Source organism: Volvox carteri (genome assembly GCF_000143455.1).
Source record: "Volvox carteri f. nagariensis unplaced genomic scaffold VOLCAscaffold_40, whole genome shotgun sequence".
Classification (NCBI taxonomy): Eukaryota; Viridiplantae; Chlorophyta; class Chlorophyceae; order Chlamydomonadales; family Volvocaceae; genus Volvox; species Volvox carteri.
Window position 1 is genome coordinate 662,180 of NW_003307583.1, and position 17,582 is coordinate 679,761.

Genomic DNA, 17,582 nt, shown 5'->3' on the forward strand with positions numbered 1-17,582 from the left:
AGATTGCCTGGGCCGCCAGGTATCCCTGGGCCCAGCCTGTGCATGCTGACGTGGACGCCGGAGAAGTGCACGACCAAGTGCGCTGCATCCCCTGCACGTTGATGAAGAAGAGCGACTACCTGATCGTGCGCACATGAACGAAAACGCGCCAACGCAGTGCGTGCCTCTTGGTCTATGAGGGGAGTTGTAATTTATCGGGGGGGGGGTCTGGGGGGGGCGTAGCCCCCCCCAGCGCCCCACTCTTAAGGAATACAGAACGGCGACGCTAGCAACTTTGTTACTTAGGTTGGAATAAATTGAGACCCCCCCTAAATGAAAAAAAAATCACTGATGTCTACCATGCCTGTCTGGTCTTGAGTCAACAGGGAGCTGAAGACCGTGTCAATGGAGGTTGTGCGGGTGTGGAGGCGGTGCGTGAGCTGCTGGGCTGGGCTGGGCTGGGCTGGGCTGCTTCCTAAAGGCGGCGAGGAAGAGCTCCCCGGGAGGTGGGGATCCTAGAGGGCTCCGGACAGGGTGAAGTCTAAGAAGGTGTGTTGTGCATCTCACATACCCCACGACCGCTGCCAGTCTACTTGTCTGTCTGTATGCGTGTATGTCTAATCCATTCACCTCTACCCGCTTGCTAACCCACCCACTCGTTACCCCCACTTACCTAAGCGTACGATAGACACCCTATTGTACGGCCGCCGGCATCGTCGCAGCCGCCGCCGGCATCATCGCCAGTGAACATGCAAGCATGGAGAGCAAAGTCCAAAATTAACACCGTCGAAACCGATCGCATTCCGATCTATCACGTAATGACATAGCCACGTCGAACTGCAGCGTACCGTGTGTATTTATCGTGCTTTTGTCTTTACGTACAAAACACGGTGATGCAAAGTCCGATGCAAGTGATGGGCAAATGATGACTACTTGCTAGCCGTGGCATGGCAGCAGCGAATTTAACTGCACCCAGCGGACACCTGTATTGCAGCCCACCGCCTACGCACCTCCCCCCACCCGTCCGCCCTGCCCCCGCCCTGCCTGCCCTCCTTCGCGACCTCGTAACGAGCTCACCAAGTGTTCGTCAAGGGGGGCAGCTCATACACGTAGATCTTGACACCGTGCTGTCTAGGCGTGTAGCCCTGCCAGGACAGCAGCTCCGGGCGGCCATCCGGCCCGAGACTCAGCGCACAATCCGCACCGTAGTGCCCTGGAGTGCGAAGTGGGAGGACGGGTTAAAGACAGGGGGCCAAAGCTTTGGGCCACAACAGCAACAACGTCAGTGCTGCGCGGTTTGAACCGATGGTCATTTGGCTGGGGGCGGAGCTGGGAGTGACCTGCTGCAATGAGACCCACTCCGCAAAAAAGCGCAGAATTGATTAGGGGTATTTGCGAAATTTGCAGTAAGGGCAGTGGGAAAAATGCCACGATTGAAAAGAAGAAGAGCGACGATGTTGGGCTGTCGAAGCCATCGTCGTCGTCGGAGGAGGAATCTTTTGGAGCCCCAACGTTTAAAGCAACGAAGTTAAACTCTAGGGAGGGAGGGGTCTGCAGGCAGGCAGCGGCTGGCATTTGAAGTCTTGCTGCGGAGTAGAGGCAGGCGGACTACCTGCTGCAGTTACTTTCATTTCTAGCTAGCTATCCAGTTGGAAGCCAACCGCCAAGCCAACCGTCAAGTGGTAACGGTAGCCAACCAACCATCGCGTCCCGCCACATACCGGGGTGGCAATGACAGAAGCCGCCTTCGCACCAGCCGCGGCCGTGGCAGCTGTTGAGGCACTGCGTCTGATCGCGGCTACCGCATGAGAGCAAACTGTGCGAGTACGTCGCGCATTGCTCCTTGGGTTGCGAGAACGGGATGCTGCAGTCGAAACCATGCCATAGCAGGGGACATTCACACCTGGACACATAGCAGGTCACACATAGCAGGCTCTTGCGAATTCGTGGAGAAAAAGTGAGCTCGGAAGCCTAGGTCGTTAGCCGTTACGAATGCTTGCCGGCTAACTTGTTTCCAGGAGGCACGTCTTCCAGAGCGGAAGGTAAGGATAGGTGCATTATGTCAAGTATTAGATGATGCGAATTTGATAATTAAATGAGGAGCAGCGTTGTAGGCACTTTGGCGGGCCCATGTGTGAAGCATCCCTCCTTAACTCGCTAAACCATTACATGAAGCAAAGAACGAACTACAGACCTCTGTGTCTCTGGATTGCATGTGCCGTGGTCAAAGCATTTCGGTTCGCAGGAAGTAAAGGACAGCGCTGTTGCTATGGTTGGGCCGGACTGGGCTAGAAGTTGCAGAGTGATAAGGACCAGGCAGCTGTAGCACATTGGTGCAAGGGAATTCCATCACAAGAAGCAATTGCAGCAAAGCGAACAGCGAAGACATACTGTAGGCTCCGAAGCCGAGCATACGTTTGAGCTCCTCCTAAAACATACCGATTTGCAAGTGTCGTGCCTGATATTGCTTTGCCTGTTAAGAGCGTTAAAAATCCTTACCCAAGCCAGTGCCCGCTTTGTAAATCCAAAATCGTGGCTTTCAGATACCACTCATCACAACATACCCACGTTTGCTAGGAGCTGATTTCCCTATAGGTGTTTGACATGACGCCTATGTGCCACCCGCATCTGCGCGGTGCGCTTTCCGCAAAGCGACTCCAGCAGGCCTGTCGACCTTGCTTTGTTGCTAGCCGTGTAGCCCCTCGCCTCCCTGGCCTTCTCGTGGTCGCGCGATCATCCAAACCAGCATCAGCTAGCAAACCTCAGTACCAGCCAACTAGCGCCAGAGATGCCATCGAGACAGCCACGCGAGTCTTCAAAGAACAGCAGGACGTTGACGAGGCCGTGCGTTTATATCGTCTAGGCTTGGATATGAAACCAAACGAAGACGAGGCACGGGCAGCGCTGTATAACCTGGGTTGTGCGCTGGCGAAACAGAAAAAATGGGCTGAGGCGTCCGATTCTATCGTCAAAGCTATAAATGACTACAAACTTAAGTTAACGGTGGCGCTTAAGGTCAGCCCAACAGTCGCTGTTTGCATAGAATGTCCTTTGCTTGCAGGGTTGAATGCTTTGATAGAACAGAGTATGCAGGCGCTCAGGACGCCGAAACCTTGTGCAATGCCCATCTGCTTGTAGGATGAAGATCTTAAGCAACTGAGGGAGCGGCGGGAATGGATTGATGCCCTGACTCAGGTCAAGGGAGGGATCTCCAGAAGCACCAAAGTGGATCTGCGCACCGAGGCGAAGGTACGCGCCACACATCCCGCGGCCACCCGCCTATGTATGGGGGGGGGGAAATTGGACGCGGCAGTAGCACAAGGCTCTGCGAAATGGTAGCTTGGATGCGGTAGTGGGGGACCTGCGGCGGCGAAGGTGCTGTCCTTGTCATCGTGGCAGGGGCGATAGTGGCAGTGGTGATGGTGGTGAAGGAGCCGGTGATGGCGGCTGGCGACGGCGGCAACAGGGGCCCCCCGGGATCGACCGTTTCTGCTTTCGACAGCGGTGGCAGCAGCAGCAGCAGCGGCGGCAGTGGCAGTAGCAGCAGAGGCGACAGTAGCAGCGGCGATGTGATGGCGGCAGGGAGGGGCTTAGCTACGTTTTGGGGAAGAAGAGCCACGTGGCGGTGGTGGTAGTGGCGGTGGTAATGGTGGTGGTGATGGTGACCATGGCGGTGGTGGTTATGGGGGATGGATCCTATGCTTTCTTGTCGTGCATTGTATTCGGCAGGGGAGGGCATTACATGCAAGGCAACCTGGCCTGTTGGGCCTTGTTTCGGGGGGGACAGGTCCAGGGGGGCAGCCGCTGGAAGTGAGGGTTGTAGCTCTTTTTTTCCATCCCCCAAACCCCCAAACCCCAAACCCCAAACCCCACCTAACCACCCTGGAAAGAGCCCCCCACGGTGTTTTGTTCCCCCACCCCGCACCCCCACCCCCGCACCGATATGTCCCTTGCGGCGTTACTTGCTTCACCTATCCAGCTCCCCCCCCCACACACACACACCTACTGCCGCTGCTTACATCCGCAAACCCGCACCCTCCGGTTGCTGCTGCTGCCCGTTTCTCCCCCCTCCCCCCCCTCCCCAGGCCCCCTTCCGCCTCCCTCGCATCATCCTGTTCGGGGGTCTGTTGGGCAGCGCCGCCATCGGTCTGGTCATCATCGTGTTCAGATTGGTGAAGGCCCTACAGGGTGGGTGGGTGGGGGACAGGGAGGGGGGGAGAGGGGGGGAAAAGGGGGGGAGGGGGGCTCGGTGAAGAAGGAAGGGGGGAGCTGTTTTAGAAGGGGAGTCGCAGACTGTGAACAGGGACAAGAACTAGAGACCGGAAGGATGTCGTATGTATGTATGTACATACATGTGTGAAATGAATTGGTGCGCCGTACATGACCAGCGCCCTGAGACGTACTGGCAAGCTGCCCCCCGCTGTCCTGACAGGAAGGCAAACCGCCAAAACACACTCTCACACACATTCCCCCAAAGGTTGCGGGAAATATCTCATAACAAGGGCGCGGGAGGGGGCATAGGGCCCCCTTGCGCCTGTCAGCAGCACAGCCTCCTTCGTCGTGCACCGTGTTTTGTACGGCGTGTAGCAGCAGTCCTTGTTTGCGTTTGTGTTGAAGTAAAAGGGAATGCGGTTGTTGACGCATGTGTGCGTGTATGTATGTCTGTAACTGGCCCCCTAGGTGGTCCCGAAGCTCCTGACCTGAACGAGTCCCTCACCAACTTGGGGGTCAACTCCGTGGCTGTTGCCGTGCTGTCGTACCTGTTGTACCGGGACGTGAGTCAGAAGCAGGAGGCCGTACGGATTACCACTCGGGAGGAGCTCATGGGCCGATTGCAGGTGTGCGTGTGTGTGTGTGTGTATGGGGGGCCCACCGTGTTTGTCCCGGGGGTTTTCGGGGGCGGCGAAGAGAAATAAAACCATGTAGAGGGGGGAGAGAAAGGCAATGGTTAGGGAGCGGTAGGGAGTGAGGCCCCCCACTCGAGCTGAACCCCACATTTCCAAACACACACACGTGTGTATGTACAGATGCATGGTGTATGTACGGTATGTACTTGGGTTTCCGTATGCCTGGTGCTGCCCTGAAGTGCAGAGCCGTACACTTGTTTTCTGATTGGGGGTTCGTGTACGAACTCATACAAGCTTGGGTGGTGTGTGAAAAAAAGAGGGGGAAAATTAGAGCCGTTTCATATCTCTTTCCTCTCCCTGGTGCGGCTTTCCCCCCCCCACCCACCAAAACACACACGCATACACACACGTTTTCTCCCCCCTCAGATCGACCTTGGCAATGACCGGGTCCTCCCGCTGCTCAAGTTCCGAGGCCAGGTCCGACCCGTCATCGTGGCGGGCACTCGGAGCTTCGTGGAGAGGGCCATCAAGGAAGCGGACAGCCAGTACATCAACCTCAGAGACCGAGCTGTGTCCGGTGGGCGGGGGGGGGAGGGGGCGGGGGCAAGGACGGGTTCGTCTATCTGTTTGTCCGCTTTTTCCTGAAAATCCTTAGTACGAGTACGACATTCCCGGACGATAAGGTGAAAATAGTGATTCGAGGGAAGCAGTTGGTGGAGAGGCAGTGCTCCTCCTGGTCCTGGTGAGTGATTGCCGTACCATCTGTTGGTTGCAATGCCAAAACCTGCCCCTCATGAAACCTGCCTACACCGCTCTTTAAACACACACACACACACACACACACACACACACACACGCACATACACACACCGCGTAATCCCTAACCGCAATATCTCGACCCCAGTCCCCCCCGCACCCGCTTTTTTATTTCCGTTAGCTTACCCGCCCACTTGCCGTCAGCTGTTCCCACACCCCCGTCAGCTGTTCCTCTGACTTTGCCCCTCCTGTAACCCCGCTCCGCCTTTTTCCCCCCGGCCAAAACCCGCCCACCCCCCCCCCCCAACCCCCGGCCACAGTCATCCCCGTGATCTTCGAGAGCGCTCCCGTGGGGGATGTGGACCCGGAGATCAAATTGAGGGCCCTGAGGAAGGAGTTTGCAAAGGAGTGAGTCCCCCGGGTTCGTATGCATGTATGTATGCGTGTACGGCTGGCATACTAGTCCGACACCACCCACGCTCATTCCCAAGTCGCCTCATACCCAAACACACGGCTGGTCAGGTCCGCGCGGGCCGCACAACAACGCACTCGCACTCGCGCTAACAGTGAGCTGTAGCTCTCCCCTCTCTGCGCAGTAGCTCCGCCGGTAGAACTCCTGGGTGAATGAATGGATGAGTGAATGAATGAATGAATGGATGAGTGAATGGATGAATGAATGGATGGGTGAATGGATGAATGAATGGATGAGTGAATGGATGAATGAATGGATGGGTGAATGGATGAATGAATGGATGGGTGAATGGATGAATGAATGAATAAATGGATGGGTGAATGGATGAATGAATGAATAAATGGATGGGTGAATGGATGAATGAATGAATTAATGGATGGGTGAATGGATGAATGAATGAATTATGGATGGGTGAATGGATGGATGAATGGATGGCGAATAAATTAACTGCCGAACTGAGTGAACGAAAGAACCCAAAGTACCCCAAGCAACCATCCCCATCATCAACGCTCTCCCCCTCCCCCTCCCCCTCCCCCCATCCCAACCCAACTCCGCCGCCCTGCCGGCCTAAGGGCCCGGGGCTTCGACGAGTCCGCTGCCGCCGCTAAGAAGGCGGCTGCGGAGGCGGCTGAGGCCAGGGCGGCTAGGTCCAAGGCGACGGTGTTGGGGGGCCTGATGGATGCGGACAAGCGCTGGAGGCTGGAGCCGTACGCAGTGGACGAGTGGAAGGTGGGGTAGTTGGGGCGGGTGACACTCGTAACCGCTGTGTGGCAACATCCGCCGTTCTCGCCGCCCGTGGATACCCTCCCCCAGGCAGCCAACCCAGCCCAGCCCAGTTCGAAACGTCGCACCAGAATACACACTGTATCGGGTCCCTTCTCGGACCCCCCCACCCCCACCCCCACCCCCCACTGCTCTTCTCCACTCCCTACCTACCTTTTTTACACAACCCAACGCAGCCCCGAACCCGAACCCCTATACCTATACCTTTGTCCCTCTCTTTGTCCCTCTTGTTCTCTCTCTATCAAATCTCTCTCTTTCGCGCGCTCTCTATTGCCCTTCCTCTCTCTCACTCTCCCCTCACACCTCGACGGCGGCGCCTCCCCCCCCCCACCTCAGGCCTGGATTTTGGAGCAGAAGGAGTTCGCGGGGCTGTCCCCCCGCGAGCCCAACTGCTACATCCAGGTGCAGCTCGACGGCACTGTGAGGTCCTCCGGGCCGGGAACCCCCCCCTGGAGGCAGCTGGTGGAGGACCTGCCGCTGCTGTCGGACTTCCGGACCAGGCTGATGGACGGTGTGGGGCCACAGGAGTGAGGGGTGGCGGGGTGGCGGGGAGGGGGAAACAGCACCCACCCGGGGTGGGGTGCGGGGATGAAGGGTTATGACGGAGAGCGGCACGGGCATGTGTATGTCTATGTGTGTGTATGTGTGTGTGTATGTGTGTGTATGTGTGGGGGATGTGGCGATGGCGGGGAGGGGGCGGGAACGTGGTGCGAGTTGAGAACGCCGGGTGGAGGGGACCCTGGGTGTTTGGGGAGCTGCGGAGCAATTTCCTTGCGGTTTAGTGTTATTTCATTGGGATTTAATGACCCGTGGGTCGATTTGGTTAGGGGTGGGATGTCTTTTCGAGATTCCTGTAGTCGTCTTGTATGTATGTCGTGATGGGCCAGATGGACTGGGGTGGCTGCTTCCTGGCTGATTGGGCGGCTGCGGGGCGGAAGCCGCGACTTGGGCTGCGATTTAGCTGTAACTGTGCGTGTGTGTTAATACACACATCAATACGGCCACACACATCAATAGAAGCTGGCGGCGGCGATGGAGGCGGAGGTGGAAGCTGCGTTTGGATGGGTTTGGCTTGGTTATGTGGAAGGGGGAGGACATAAGGCCTGCAAGGTGCCGAACAAAGGCACCGGGATGATCGCGGCAGGGGTGGCGCCCCCCCCCCCGCGGGGGGCGGGGGGACTTGAAATTCTTACTGTAGTCCTAGATTTTACGAATTATATTCTCTCTACTGGACATTTTAAATTTTTTGCGGCCGATAATTATAAAAGCGTCGCGTTTTTGGGTAGTTGAGCATAGTGTAAACACCATGCCGTACGTTCCTACCTAGCTACCTACCTACCTACCCACCTCTCCCTACGTCGGAGGAGAAACGGTCTCCGCGAATGCAACTTTACGAAATGACCCAAATGACTATATTTGTGTTAGCTCCCCCTGCAGCCTTGTTCAGCTGCTCGGGGATCGGTGGGAAAGCCAGTGCGGCATGTGCGCTACCTGTAGAAAGCACAACTCCCCCTAGTGTGCGTGTGTGTTTGTATTTACGTATGTTTACGTATGTATGTTCCTGGAGTATGACGCATCAGGGGTTGGCATACCGCTGCTGCTGCTGCTTTTCGCCTTTGCCTTTGGGTTGCGGGAAGCAGGCAGCCTCTGTCGCAACCGCATCACAGATCGATGTGCGGCCAGAGCAGGGGACGACAGCAAATAGAAGTTCTCCCGAAGCTGCATGTGCGATAAGGACAGCGATGCAAACAGGAGGCGGCGGGACCAGGTCCATGTGTTTATCCTTTTCCGGAGCGCCAGGACGAGCATTTTCTTGGACCAAAAGATGTTAGCAATCCGGGCTTTGACGCTGATGTTGGCGTTTGCTGGCAGCGATGCGCACAAGTAGCGGAATGCCTTAGCGAATGCCATAGCGGATGCAGATGACGCACCTCAAGGGCGAGAATGGAGTGATCGGCAAGTAGGCCTTTGTTGTCGTTATTGGAATAGGATAGACACGATGTTACCTGTTGTACAAGCCGTACCGGCCATCAAGCACGTGTCCCCCAACAACGGATATCTATCCTTCAAGGGCCGCACATGCGACTAGGATTCCGTTCTTACAAACAAATGAATGAGATTGATCGACCAGGTAGCCGTACTAACTTTTCAGTTGTGGTACGGGACTTTTCCCCGGCGGCAGCCCCTAATGCCTTCAATTTGTGGTTGAGAGGGTGGATTTCAAAAGGATGAGATTTTAGGTCTGGCATTGGTAGAAGGTAATCAGTCGACCCTAAATTACACGACTGCAGCTAAACGCCAGTGCCTGTCCTATCTCTATCCTGAGAGCCCACCACTTCCTTGGCTGGCTAAGGACTCAAAACCTCACCTGAATGATTCCATATATATCCCGTAGCTATAGAACGCGTTCCTTGTCATGCAAGTAAATGTCCTCAACACAATCGCTTCTGTTTACTGTTCTGGTTTTAGCTGCGATACCACACCAGGCACTCGGTAAAGGCTTCTACTTTAATACCTTAAGAAGCCGACAGCGCAGTCAAAGCATAAGGCGTCGGCTTGCGGAGGAGACGGCAGTAGCCGCGCCTCCATCCCCACCACCTCTGAATTCCAGCTGTCTTCCAGGATGTCATGTGAAAGGAGTTTGCAATGAGGAGCTTGCGACGTGAGTTGCACGGCGTGCGCTGTTACTGTCAATCGTGTCAAATCCACACATCTTTAAAACAAAATGCGCATCATCCGTATGCGATTACATGCATGAGACATTTAAGTTTGCACCTTTAATTTTCACCGCGAAGCAGTTTTCGCTGTTGCATGCCAGCCATAATCTTACGCAGGCTTCTGTCGTCAGCCACCACTGCATGCGTTGTACATTAATAAATCTTTTTCGTTTGTGTCTTGGGGAGGTCGTGGGACCGGTTCGTGTCCTGCCCGACCCAATCCACCTTACCCCTTGTTGACGTCGCCCATCTCCACTCCCAAGAGATCCACAAGGTTCCCCATCAAACCCCCCTCCTGCCTCCCGCTGCCGTCCAGATGTTTCTGCCCGCGACACTTCACGGGGCCCTCCTGCTCGGACGTCGCATCCAACATCAAGGACATCTGCGCAACTTACGGGTTCACGCTCAGCCAATGCAGGAAAGCATCTCCCTGCTTCAACTCCTGCAACGAACGCGGCAGATGTGTTGCCGGGATCTGTCACTGCCAACCCGGTGCGTCAGTAGCACACTCTCCTCGATAGCGGCACCTATGGGCCCGGAATGGGAAGAAGAACAGAGACGATAAGGGAGGCTGGCGGGCCTCTTTCAGCGGCTTTGGCTGGGCTGGCAGGCTGGCTGCATAACCGGTTATAGCGGGTTTCGGGGCTCGACCGGTTTGCTCATGGGTTATGGTTGGGGTCGGTCGGTCCGGTTTCGGAGCCGAGAAAACACGGCAAGTCCTCCTCTCCAAGTTGGACGGCGGTTCTTGTCATTCGGTCCCTAAAATATTCCGGTACTGGTCTCGTCCGCTTCACCGAGTTGTGTTGGGTTGGGGCACTGTGTTTCGTGCCGACGCGCAAGCTGTGCCGAAACCCGCCGCGGTCCACCTTTTCCCTGGCACTTCCCCCTCCTGCCCCTCCCCACCTATCCGGCATCTCACAATGGGCCCATTGGATAAGGCCCATTTAATCCTTTTAGAGCGCCGCCATAGCGTAATCTCTCTAAGTACCGTACAGCTAACCTTGGGGGGGAAGACTCGATGTGGTGACGACGGCGGTGGTGGTGATGTTGGTACGGCAAGGACAGTCTCTCATGGGGATGAGGGAATGGGGCGGGAGGAAAGTAGCCGGCGGGGGTTGGGGGACGGAGCGGGCCGGCGGTGTGCATGTGTTTGTGTGTTGGGGCGGGGAAGGTTACTCAGCTTGATGGGTTACTGGACTAGTCATGTTGGTGTGGTTGTGATGGTGGCGGTGATAGTAATAGTGGAGGTGGTAGTGGTAGTGGCGGTGGCGGTGATAGTGGCGTCGTAAAAGGCGCCAACAGTTATTCGTTTCCTCACTTTTGATACTTCTCCGCGTAAAAGTCCTCCCTCCTCCCTCCCTGTCTCCCCTCCTTCCGCCCTCCCATCACACCTCATCCTCATCCTCCTTATCACCCCGCCATCCTCCGCCTATTCCCGGCGTATCCGTCGATCTCTGGTATCAGCATCACTCGTCTGTGGTTCATCTTCCACAGCCCCTTCCTCCCCCTCTTTTCCGTGGCGACCTAATGTCTCCTCCCCTCCTTCCCACCCCTACCCCTGCCCCTTCCTCCTCCTCCTCCTCTTCCCCACCCAATCCCCCTCAGGCTATTGGGGTATGGACTGCGCCATCAGTTGGGGCCCCAATGGCAAGATGCAGCTGCTAGATGGACTATATAAGCCAAGAAACGGTAGCATCAAAATCTACGTGTACGAGTTACCACCAAATATGACCTCTTGGTACGGCATGAATACGGCATGCGTACGACAAGAATACGGCATCTAGGCTAGGATGGGTGGGATCGTGCTGGGAAGGACAGGTTAAGGGTGCTACCAGACTGTGGGTCCCGGGCCCTTATCCTCGCTTAGGACGGGGCCTCTTGCGTGTGTGTGTACCTGTGCGCGTGTGTGTATGGGTTTTCCGTACATGTCTGCAGCTTCCCGTGCCCTCGGCCCTATCCTGGCGGCGATTCCGCTCACAGGCCGTGCGCCGATCTCCAACAGTTCCTCACCCCCCTCCCCAGGGTGGGAGTTCTTTTCCCCCCCACCACCACAACCACACACACATACACGCACACACGGTTTCGGAGCCCTGACCCTTTGGATTCGCTTTCTGCTGTCTAGGTGACTACTTGCGTTGTCTGGTAGTCTGGGTGGGTGTCTTGTTCGCCCTGATCGCCTCAGCTGCAATAATAATGCACGGCCAGCAAATGGCCCCCGCTGGCTCTACCCTTTGTGAGTCTGGAGCCCATTGTAACCACCACCACATGCACATACACACATGCACGCAGGCTCCGTCCGGGCCACCAGCACCGTCCCTCAGCCCCTACCCCACCCGACGTCAGCCACCAAAGTGCCCTCAACCGTACATTGGTTTCTTCTCCAGGTCATCGCCTCCAGCATCCCCCGAAAACTTGCTCAAACCGCACCTCCCTCCCGCCCCACTCCGGCCCAACCCACCTCCGCCCACTAAAACCCCACTCCCCGCCCACCTCCGTGACACGGCCCCCCCCGGACGGTGACCACCGCCAGGTTCAATATTCGGCGACTGGACAGGCCGCTGCACCTGCTGTTCTGGCAGCGGCTCATGTCCGCGGGTATAAGGACCGTCGACGGCGACGAAGCCGACTACTACTTCATTCCGGTGAACACGCGGACGGAGTTGGCTCCAGGGATGGTGGAGTGGGTATTGTCGTACATCCGTCGTACGTACCCTTGGTGGTCCAAGGACAACGGTAACCGTCACCTGATCATCCACACCGGCGATATGGGGTACGAGGGGTGTGGGGTGTGGACGGAGGGATGCGTCTTGGCTTTGTGGCGCTTTTGACCGATGCCATTTTTATTTACGTTTCTGGTTGGATTTTTGGATTTTGGATTTTGTTATTTGCTTTGATCATGTACGGCATTACTTGGTTTGGTTGAGGCAGATCTGAAGCACGCGGGGGCTGTATCTCCCGGTTGGTTATCTGCCGGTTAAGGGCCCCTGGGTGGCCCCCTGGGACCACACCTTCAACTTAATATTGTCCAGTCTTTGCCCGCCGTTGCCTACCTACCTGCCTACTGGAGGGAGGTGACGCGACACCGGGATTACGAACTGGCGAGGACATGGCCTAGACACGATGAACTCTGTAAATGTGTCTGTCTGTCTGTCTGTCTGTCTGTCTGTGTGCGTGTTTGTGGGGGACTTACCCGTTGCCGTTGCCCGCGGCCAGTTGGTCGCCGTTGCGGCAGAGGAGTCTTGAAATCATCATTACTGCTGCTGCTGCTACTGCTGCTACTGCGCACTGACTCCATGCGTGCAGGATAGCCGACCTGCCCGCCGATATGCGTTCCCGGCTGAAGAGCGCCTTCTCCAACATCACCTGGCTGACCCACTGGGGCATTTACCAGTACCACCCTGTGGCGAAGTGGTACCCGGCACACCGCCCAGGGAAGGTGGGATGTGGAGAAGGTGGTCTGTGTGTGTGTTTTTGCGTGTTTGCGTGTGTGCCTGTTGGGTTGTAACCACTTAGTGGCTCAGAAGCATCAGGCTTTTACCAAAATAAACCGGGCAAAGAGGTAGGTGGGGGGAAAAACCCCGTGTGTATTGCACTGACGCAACTGCCCCGGGGAAATGGAAGGAAGTGGGGAGATGGGAGAGCAGGTGGCGTTGGAGCTGAAGGGAGGGGAGGGGAGTTGGCGGATAAGGGTTTTTTAGTGGTAAGAGGTTACGTGTGTTGCTTGGGGTGGGGGGGAGTCCGGGTTGGGGAGGGGCCAGGGGGGTGTAGGGGGCCCCGTGTGATGTTGTGTGTGCAGGGGGGCTGGGCGAAGAAGACATGTCTGAAAAAGTTTTCATTTCTCACGGGGGGTGATTTTTAAAGAAATGTTTTTTAATGATTTTTTGGGATGATGTCCTCTTCACTCGGAGGGCTGGGAGCCCGGGGACGGCGGACATGAATCTAGTAGCTCCGTACAACCCGCCCTTTTCCCTCCATTTCCTCCCGCTCTCCCCTTTATCCAAACTTACCTTCACATACATACATATATATACATACATACATACATACAAACGCATACATACGCAGGACGTGGTGTTGCCGGTGATGGTGACCACACAAGGCTTCCACCTGTCCCCCTTGAACCCGCGGGTGGAGGCACGGGCGCGGAGGAGGAACCAAACCATGGCACGGTCCGGAACCTTCTTCTTCGCAGTGGGTGACTGACAGCGGCGTATGGGGGGAATTTGGGGGGGAGATGGGGGGGTTACTCTGTGTGTGGGGGGGGGGGCGGGGGGGGGCGGGAACTGATGTTGAAGTGGGAGGGAAGGGGAAATTGAGAACAGGATGACCTTCAGGAAAGTCAGGCTGTGCTAAAAACGGCAGATGAGAAAGATTACGCAACCTAGGCGTTGTGACCCAAATGTGCGCGTACTTCAATACCCGGATGGGCTGAAGGTGGGCGGGGGATGCGATTTTGATGATACGGATTTGGGGGCGGAGGGGGCGCCCTGGGCCCGTACCTTTGTGCCTTCATGCTTCTGATTCAATCCCTTGTTAAGCAGAAGAATTTCATTTTCTTTGTACAAAACTTGGAGAAAACGGAAGCTTCTAGGTATCGTGCAGGTGGGCGGGGCATTAGCAACTTTGACTCTTTGAGCCTTCATTCCTCCTAAAGGGGGCCCAGTCGATTTGTCTGCTTTGCGCTTCTCTGGATTCTGGCAACACAGCTGCTTCCAACTGCTCCAACTGCCGCTAGACTGTCACCACCAACTGTTGTAACCGCCGCAACCAACTCTAACGGCCTGTGCGCAGGGCCGTATTTGTGGCGACCGGAAGCCCCCCGACCCGGCTACGGGGGATTGCTCGCGAACACGTCCTGACTACAGCGGCGGAGTACGGCAGCTGGTGGGTGGCGGTGGGTGGATCGAGATCAGGGGTCTTGGGGGTTTTGGCGTGTGAGAAAGACATATGCTTGAGTACTCGCAGTCTTTCCCAGCCATTTGCTTTCCGACGTGTTTTAATGTACGTGGGCACGTCATGTTTGTTGCCCCTCGTCCTGACATGTCGGGTATTTTTGTACGAGCATAATCTGACAGCCACCAGATGATCGACGGGGCTAATCGACAAATAACATCGACACTCGACGCTAATTCATCTTCCGACGTGTGTTTTCCCCCTCACCCCGAAAACCCCTTGAAAGTTACCTTAAATTATCTTCATCTTCCTCTCTCGTATGTCTTTTCGATTCGAATTTGATTTTATAATTTAGGTGTACAAGCACCACCGCAATACGACGGGTTTTAAAGTGGTCCCCGGAACCAAGACATACCTACAGGTGCGGGGCTGGTGGGGGGGGTTTGGCGGGGGGGGGGGAAATGGGGTTTTTGGAGGGATGACTGAGACTGGAGGGTTAGGTGAGGGGATGGACCATCACCTGTACGTCAATGTACGGCAAATCGCTGGATTAGGGGTACGAAAATTATTGTGCATTTACATCTTGTGGAAAAGGGAATATGGAGAGGGTTTCCACACCAGCGAACCCCCCACTGTGTAATAATGCCCTTTCTTCCCCCACCTTTCCCCCTTTTTCCCCTCCCACCCTACCTCCTCCCTTGCCCCGAAAGGACATTTCCTCGCACAAGTTTTGTCTTGCGCCCCTCGGAGGAGGCCACGGCAAGCGCCAGGTGTTAGTGTCTCTGATGGGCTGTGTGCCCGTACTGATCGGGAATGGTGTACTGCAGCCCTTCGAGCCGGAAATCGACTGGTCGCGATTCAGCGTCAGCGTGCCTGAGGCGGATATACCCGACCTGCCGAGAATCCTGGCCAACATCTCGGACCAGCGTGTAGCGGATATGCAGGCGAGAGAGAAAAGGGGGGGAAGAGGGAAGGGGGAGAAGGGAAGGGGGAACGAGGGAAGGGAGAGCGGGTGTGCGCTTTTGCACGTTTTGAGGTTTTGGTTTCCTTTGGGGTTTTGTGGGGGTTTAGGGGTCTTAAAGGCTGGAGGAGAAGGCGGCTGGGAATCCTGTGCGCGGACGTGCACACACACGCGGGGCCCAAGCGTGTGTGTATGTGCGGCGTACGACACCGGGATGCAACCTGGCCACGTAAGCCAGCTGTCTCACACCGCATCTTCCTTCCATACACTACATTTCCATGTTTTCTCACTCTCACTACGCACTACCTCCACGCAGTTAAAAACATGACAACACACAACGACACCCGTCCCCCTCCCTCCCTTTCTCTCTCTCACCTCTCCCACCCATCCCCCGGGGACGTCCGAATCCGCCTTACCTCCTTAAGAGCGCCTTGTCCCCCCCCTCTCACCCCCTGGTGGTTGTTCTCCCGGCCCTCTTAACAATGAATACATGCACACATACATACATACATACATACATACATACATACATACATACATACATACATACATACATACATACATACATACACGCCCCCGTTCCCCTCCTTTTTCTTTTCCTCTTTACAGAAGCGGCTGAGGTGCGCTGCTCAGCACATGTTCTACAGCAGCACCCTGGGGGCCATTCTTGGGGAGGACGGACGATACGGTGGGTGGGGCATACGATGGGGTTTGCGTGTGTGTGGGGGGGGTGCAGGTGTGTATGCGTGTTCAGAATTCCTCCCCACCAGACTACCAAGTCGAGTCGGCTCTCTTATCGGCTCACTTCTCTCTATAATAAGGCTGCTGCAACTAGGAGCATGGTGCCCCACCGATTCGCAATAGTCCTCATTATGTCGGGATCGATCTGGGAATTTCGACATAATACCCTTGCGTGTCTTAGCACATTTACTTTTTCCAGAAGTCATGTACACACATATTATGGTACATGCATACATATGTACATAATATATATACAATATATATACATACATATATACATAATATATATAATTTCTGTTTTTTGTGTGGTTAGTGTTGTGTACATGCTCACACATCCTTTCACACGGAAGCTCCGAGAGCTACAACTGGGGGGTGGGGTGGGGTGGGGTGGGGTGGGGTGGAATTGGCTTTTGGCGCCCGCTCTCTCACTGCTCTTGTCCGCTTCCTCGAAGGGATGGGGGGACTGGGGTCGGTCTGCCCCATCTGGTCACGTAGCTAAGCCGTATTTGGGATTTTGTAAATGTTTTTATAACCTGATTGACTGATTGACTAACTGACAGACTGATTTTTCACATGGCGTACCTCACCATTCTTTTCAACCCCCTTTTTCGGGCCGCCCCCCACAATAGATGCCTTCGAGACAATCATTGAGATTCTACGTGTACGGAAGGCGCATCCCGACGTACCGCCCGAACAGTACATCCACGTGGACGAGCGTTTCCGCAAGTTTGTCGACTGCGACCTAGGTAAAATATCAGGTCCACCACGGACCTCTGGGGCGCTCGTACGTTGCATCTCTTCCACGCCCCAACCCCAACCCACCTGTTTACTACCCTTCACAATAATTTCAAACGTTGTCATAAAAATATATATCCTACCATATCCTGAATTCTCCTGAGGTCATGCTTGACAAAGCGTAAAGTCCCTACGCGTACCTCCGTGTGAACCACCCTGGGGTGACCTTAAACACGGCCACATCTAGAAACGTCCGAGGGCCCTCGTTCCACATCCCCCCCCGGGCCACCCAAATCCAGGTGGCCCCGATCAGATTCTATGTAACCAAGGTCACGAGCGGCAGTACAAAGCCACGCCCACATGCGGGGAGTGTCACCAGCATGTCGCCGCTCAGCGAACTGGAAGTACCTTCTACTCCTGGGCGGGGGGGATGGTGTGCTGCTCGGAGCTGGACATGACCAAGTGTCCCCGAGTGTGGCCGTAGCTATAACGAGATGTCGAGCATTCGTTCCCTGTCGTCTGCATGTAAAAAAAAGAAACAAACGGTTGCCGGTTTTGTTATTACAGCGGATCCAATTTTAATTTCATATTTTCCCGGAAAACTATACAAACACTAACTTCCATTAGTATGAGAACTATACAAACACTCACTAACTTCCATTAAATTAGAAAAGCAAGCTGTTAAGGGGGGGTTGGGG

At 55.5% G+C, this 17,582-nt stretch overlaps 2 protein-coding genes across 2 annotated transcripts; one reads left to right on the forward strand and one right to left on the reverse strand.

Annotated features, from left to right (window-relative positions):
- Window positions 1-1,052: 1,052 nt before the first annotated feature.
- On the reverse strand, window positions 1,053-2,310 carry VOLCADRAFT_94896 (uncharacterized protein; the record flags this gene model as incomplete). Its single annotated transcript, XM_002954101.1, has 3 exons — window positions 1,053-1,192; window positions 1,701-1,882; window positions 2,174-2,310. The coding sequence occupies 3 exons, from the start codon at window positions 2,308-2,310 to the stop codon at window positions 1,053-1,055; spliced, it is 459 nt and encodes a 152-aa protein (XP_002954147.1).
- Window positions 2,311-2,583: 273 nt separating this feature from the next.
- Window positions 2,584-17,368, forward strand: elg21 (acetylglucosaminyltransferase; the record flags this gene model as incomplete). The annotated part of the gene is made up of 21 exons (XM_002954018.1): window positions 2,584-2,994; window positions 3,118-3,228; window positions 4,065-4,167; window positions 4,660-4,817; window positions 5,253-5,403; window positions 5,903-5,990; window positions 6,627-6,783; window positions 7,174-7,364; window positions 9,449-9,499; window positions 9,871-10,046; window positions 11,160-11,292; window positions 11,535-11,577; window positions 11,844-11,938; window positions 12,085-12,324; window positions 12,858-12,990; window positions 13,620-13,745; window positions 14,346-14,438; window positions 15,158-15,637; window positions 16,018-16,144; window positions 16,779-16,895; window positions 17,184-17,368. 21 exons carry the CDS (start codon window positions 2,584-2,586, stop codon window positions 17,366-17,368), a joined length of 3,369 nt encoding a protein of 1,122 aa, XP_002954064.1.
- Window positions 17,369-17,582: the final 214 nt, after the last annotated feature.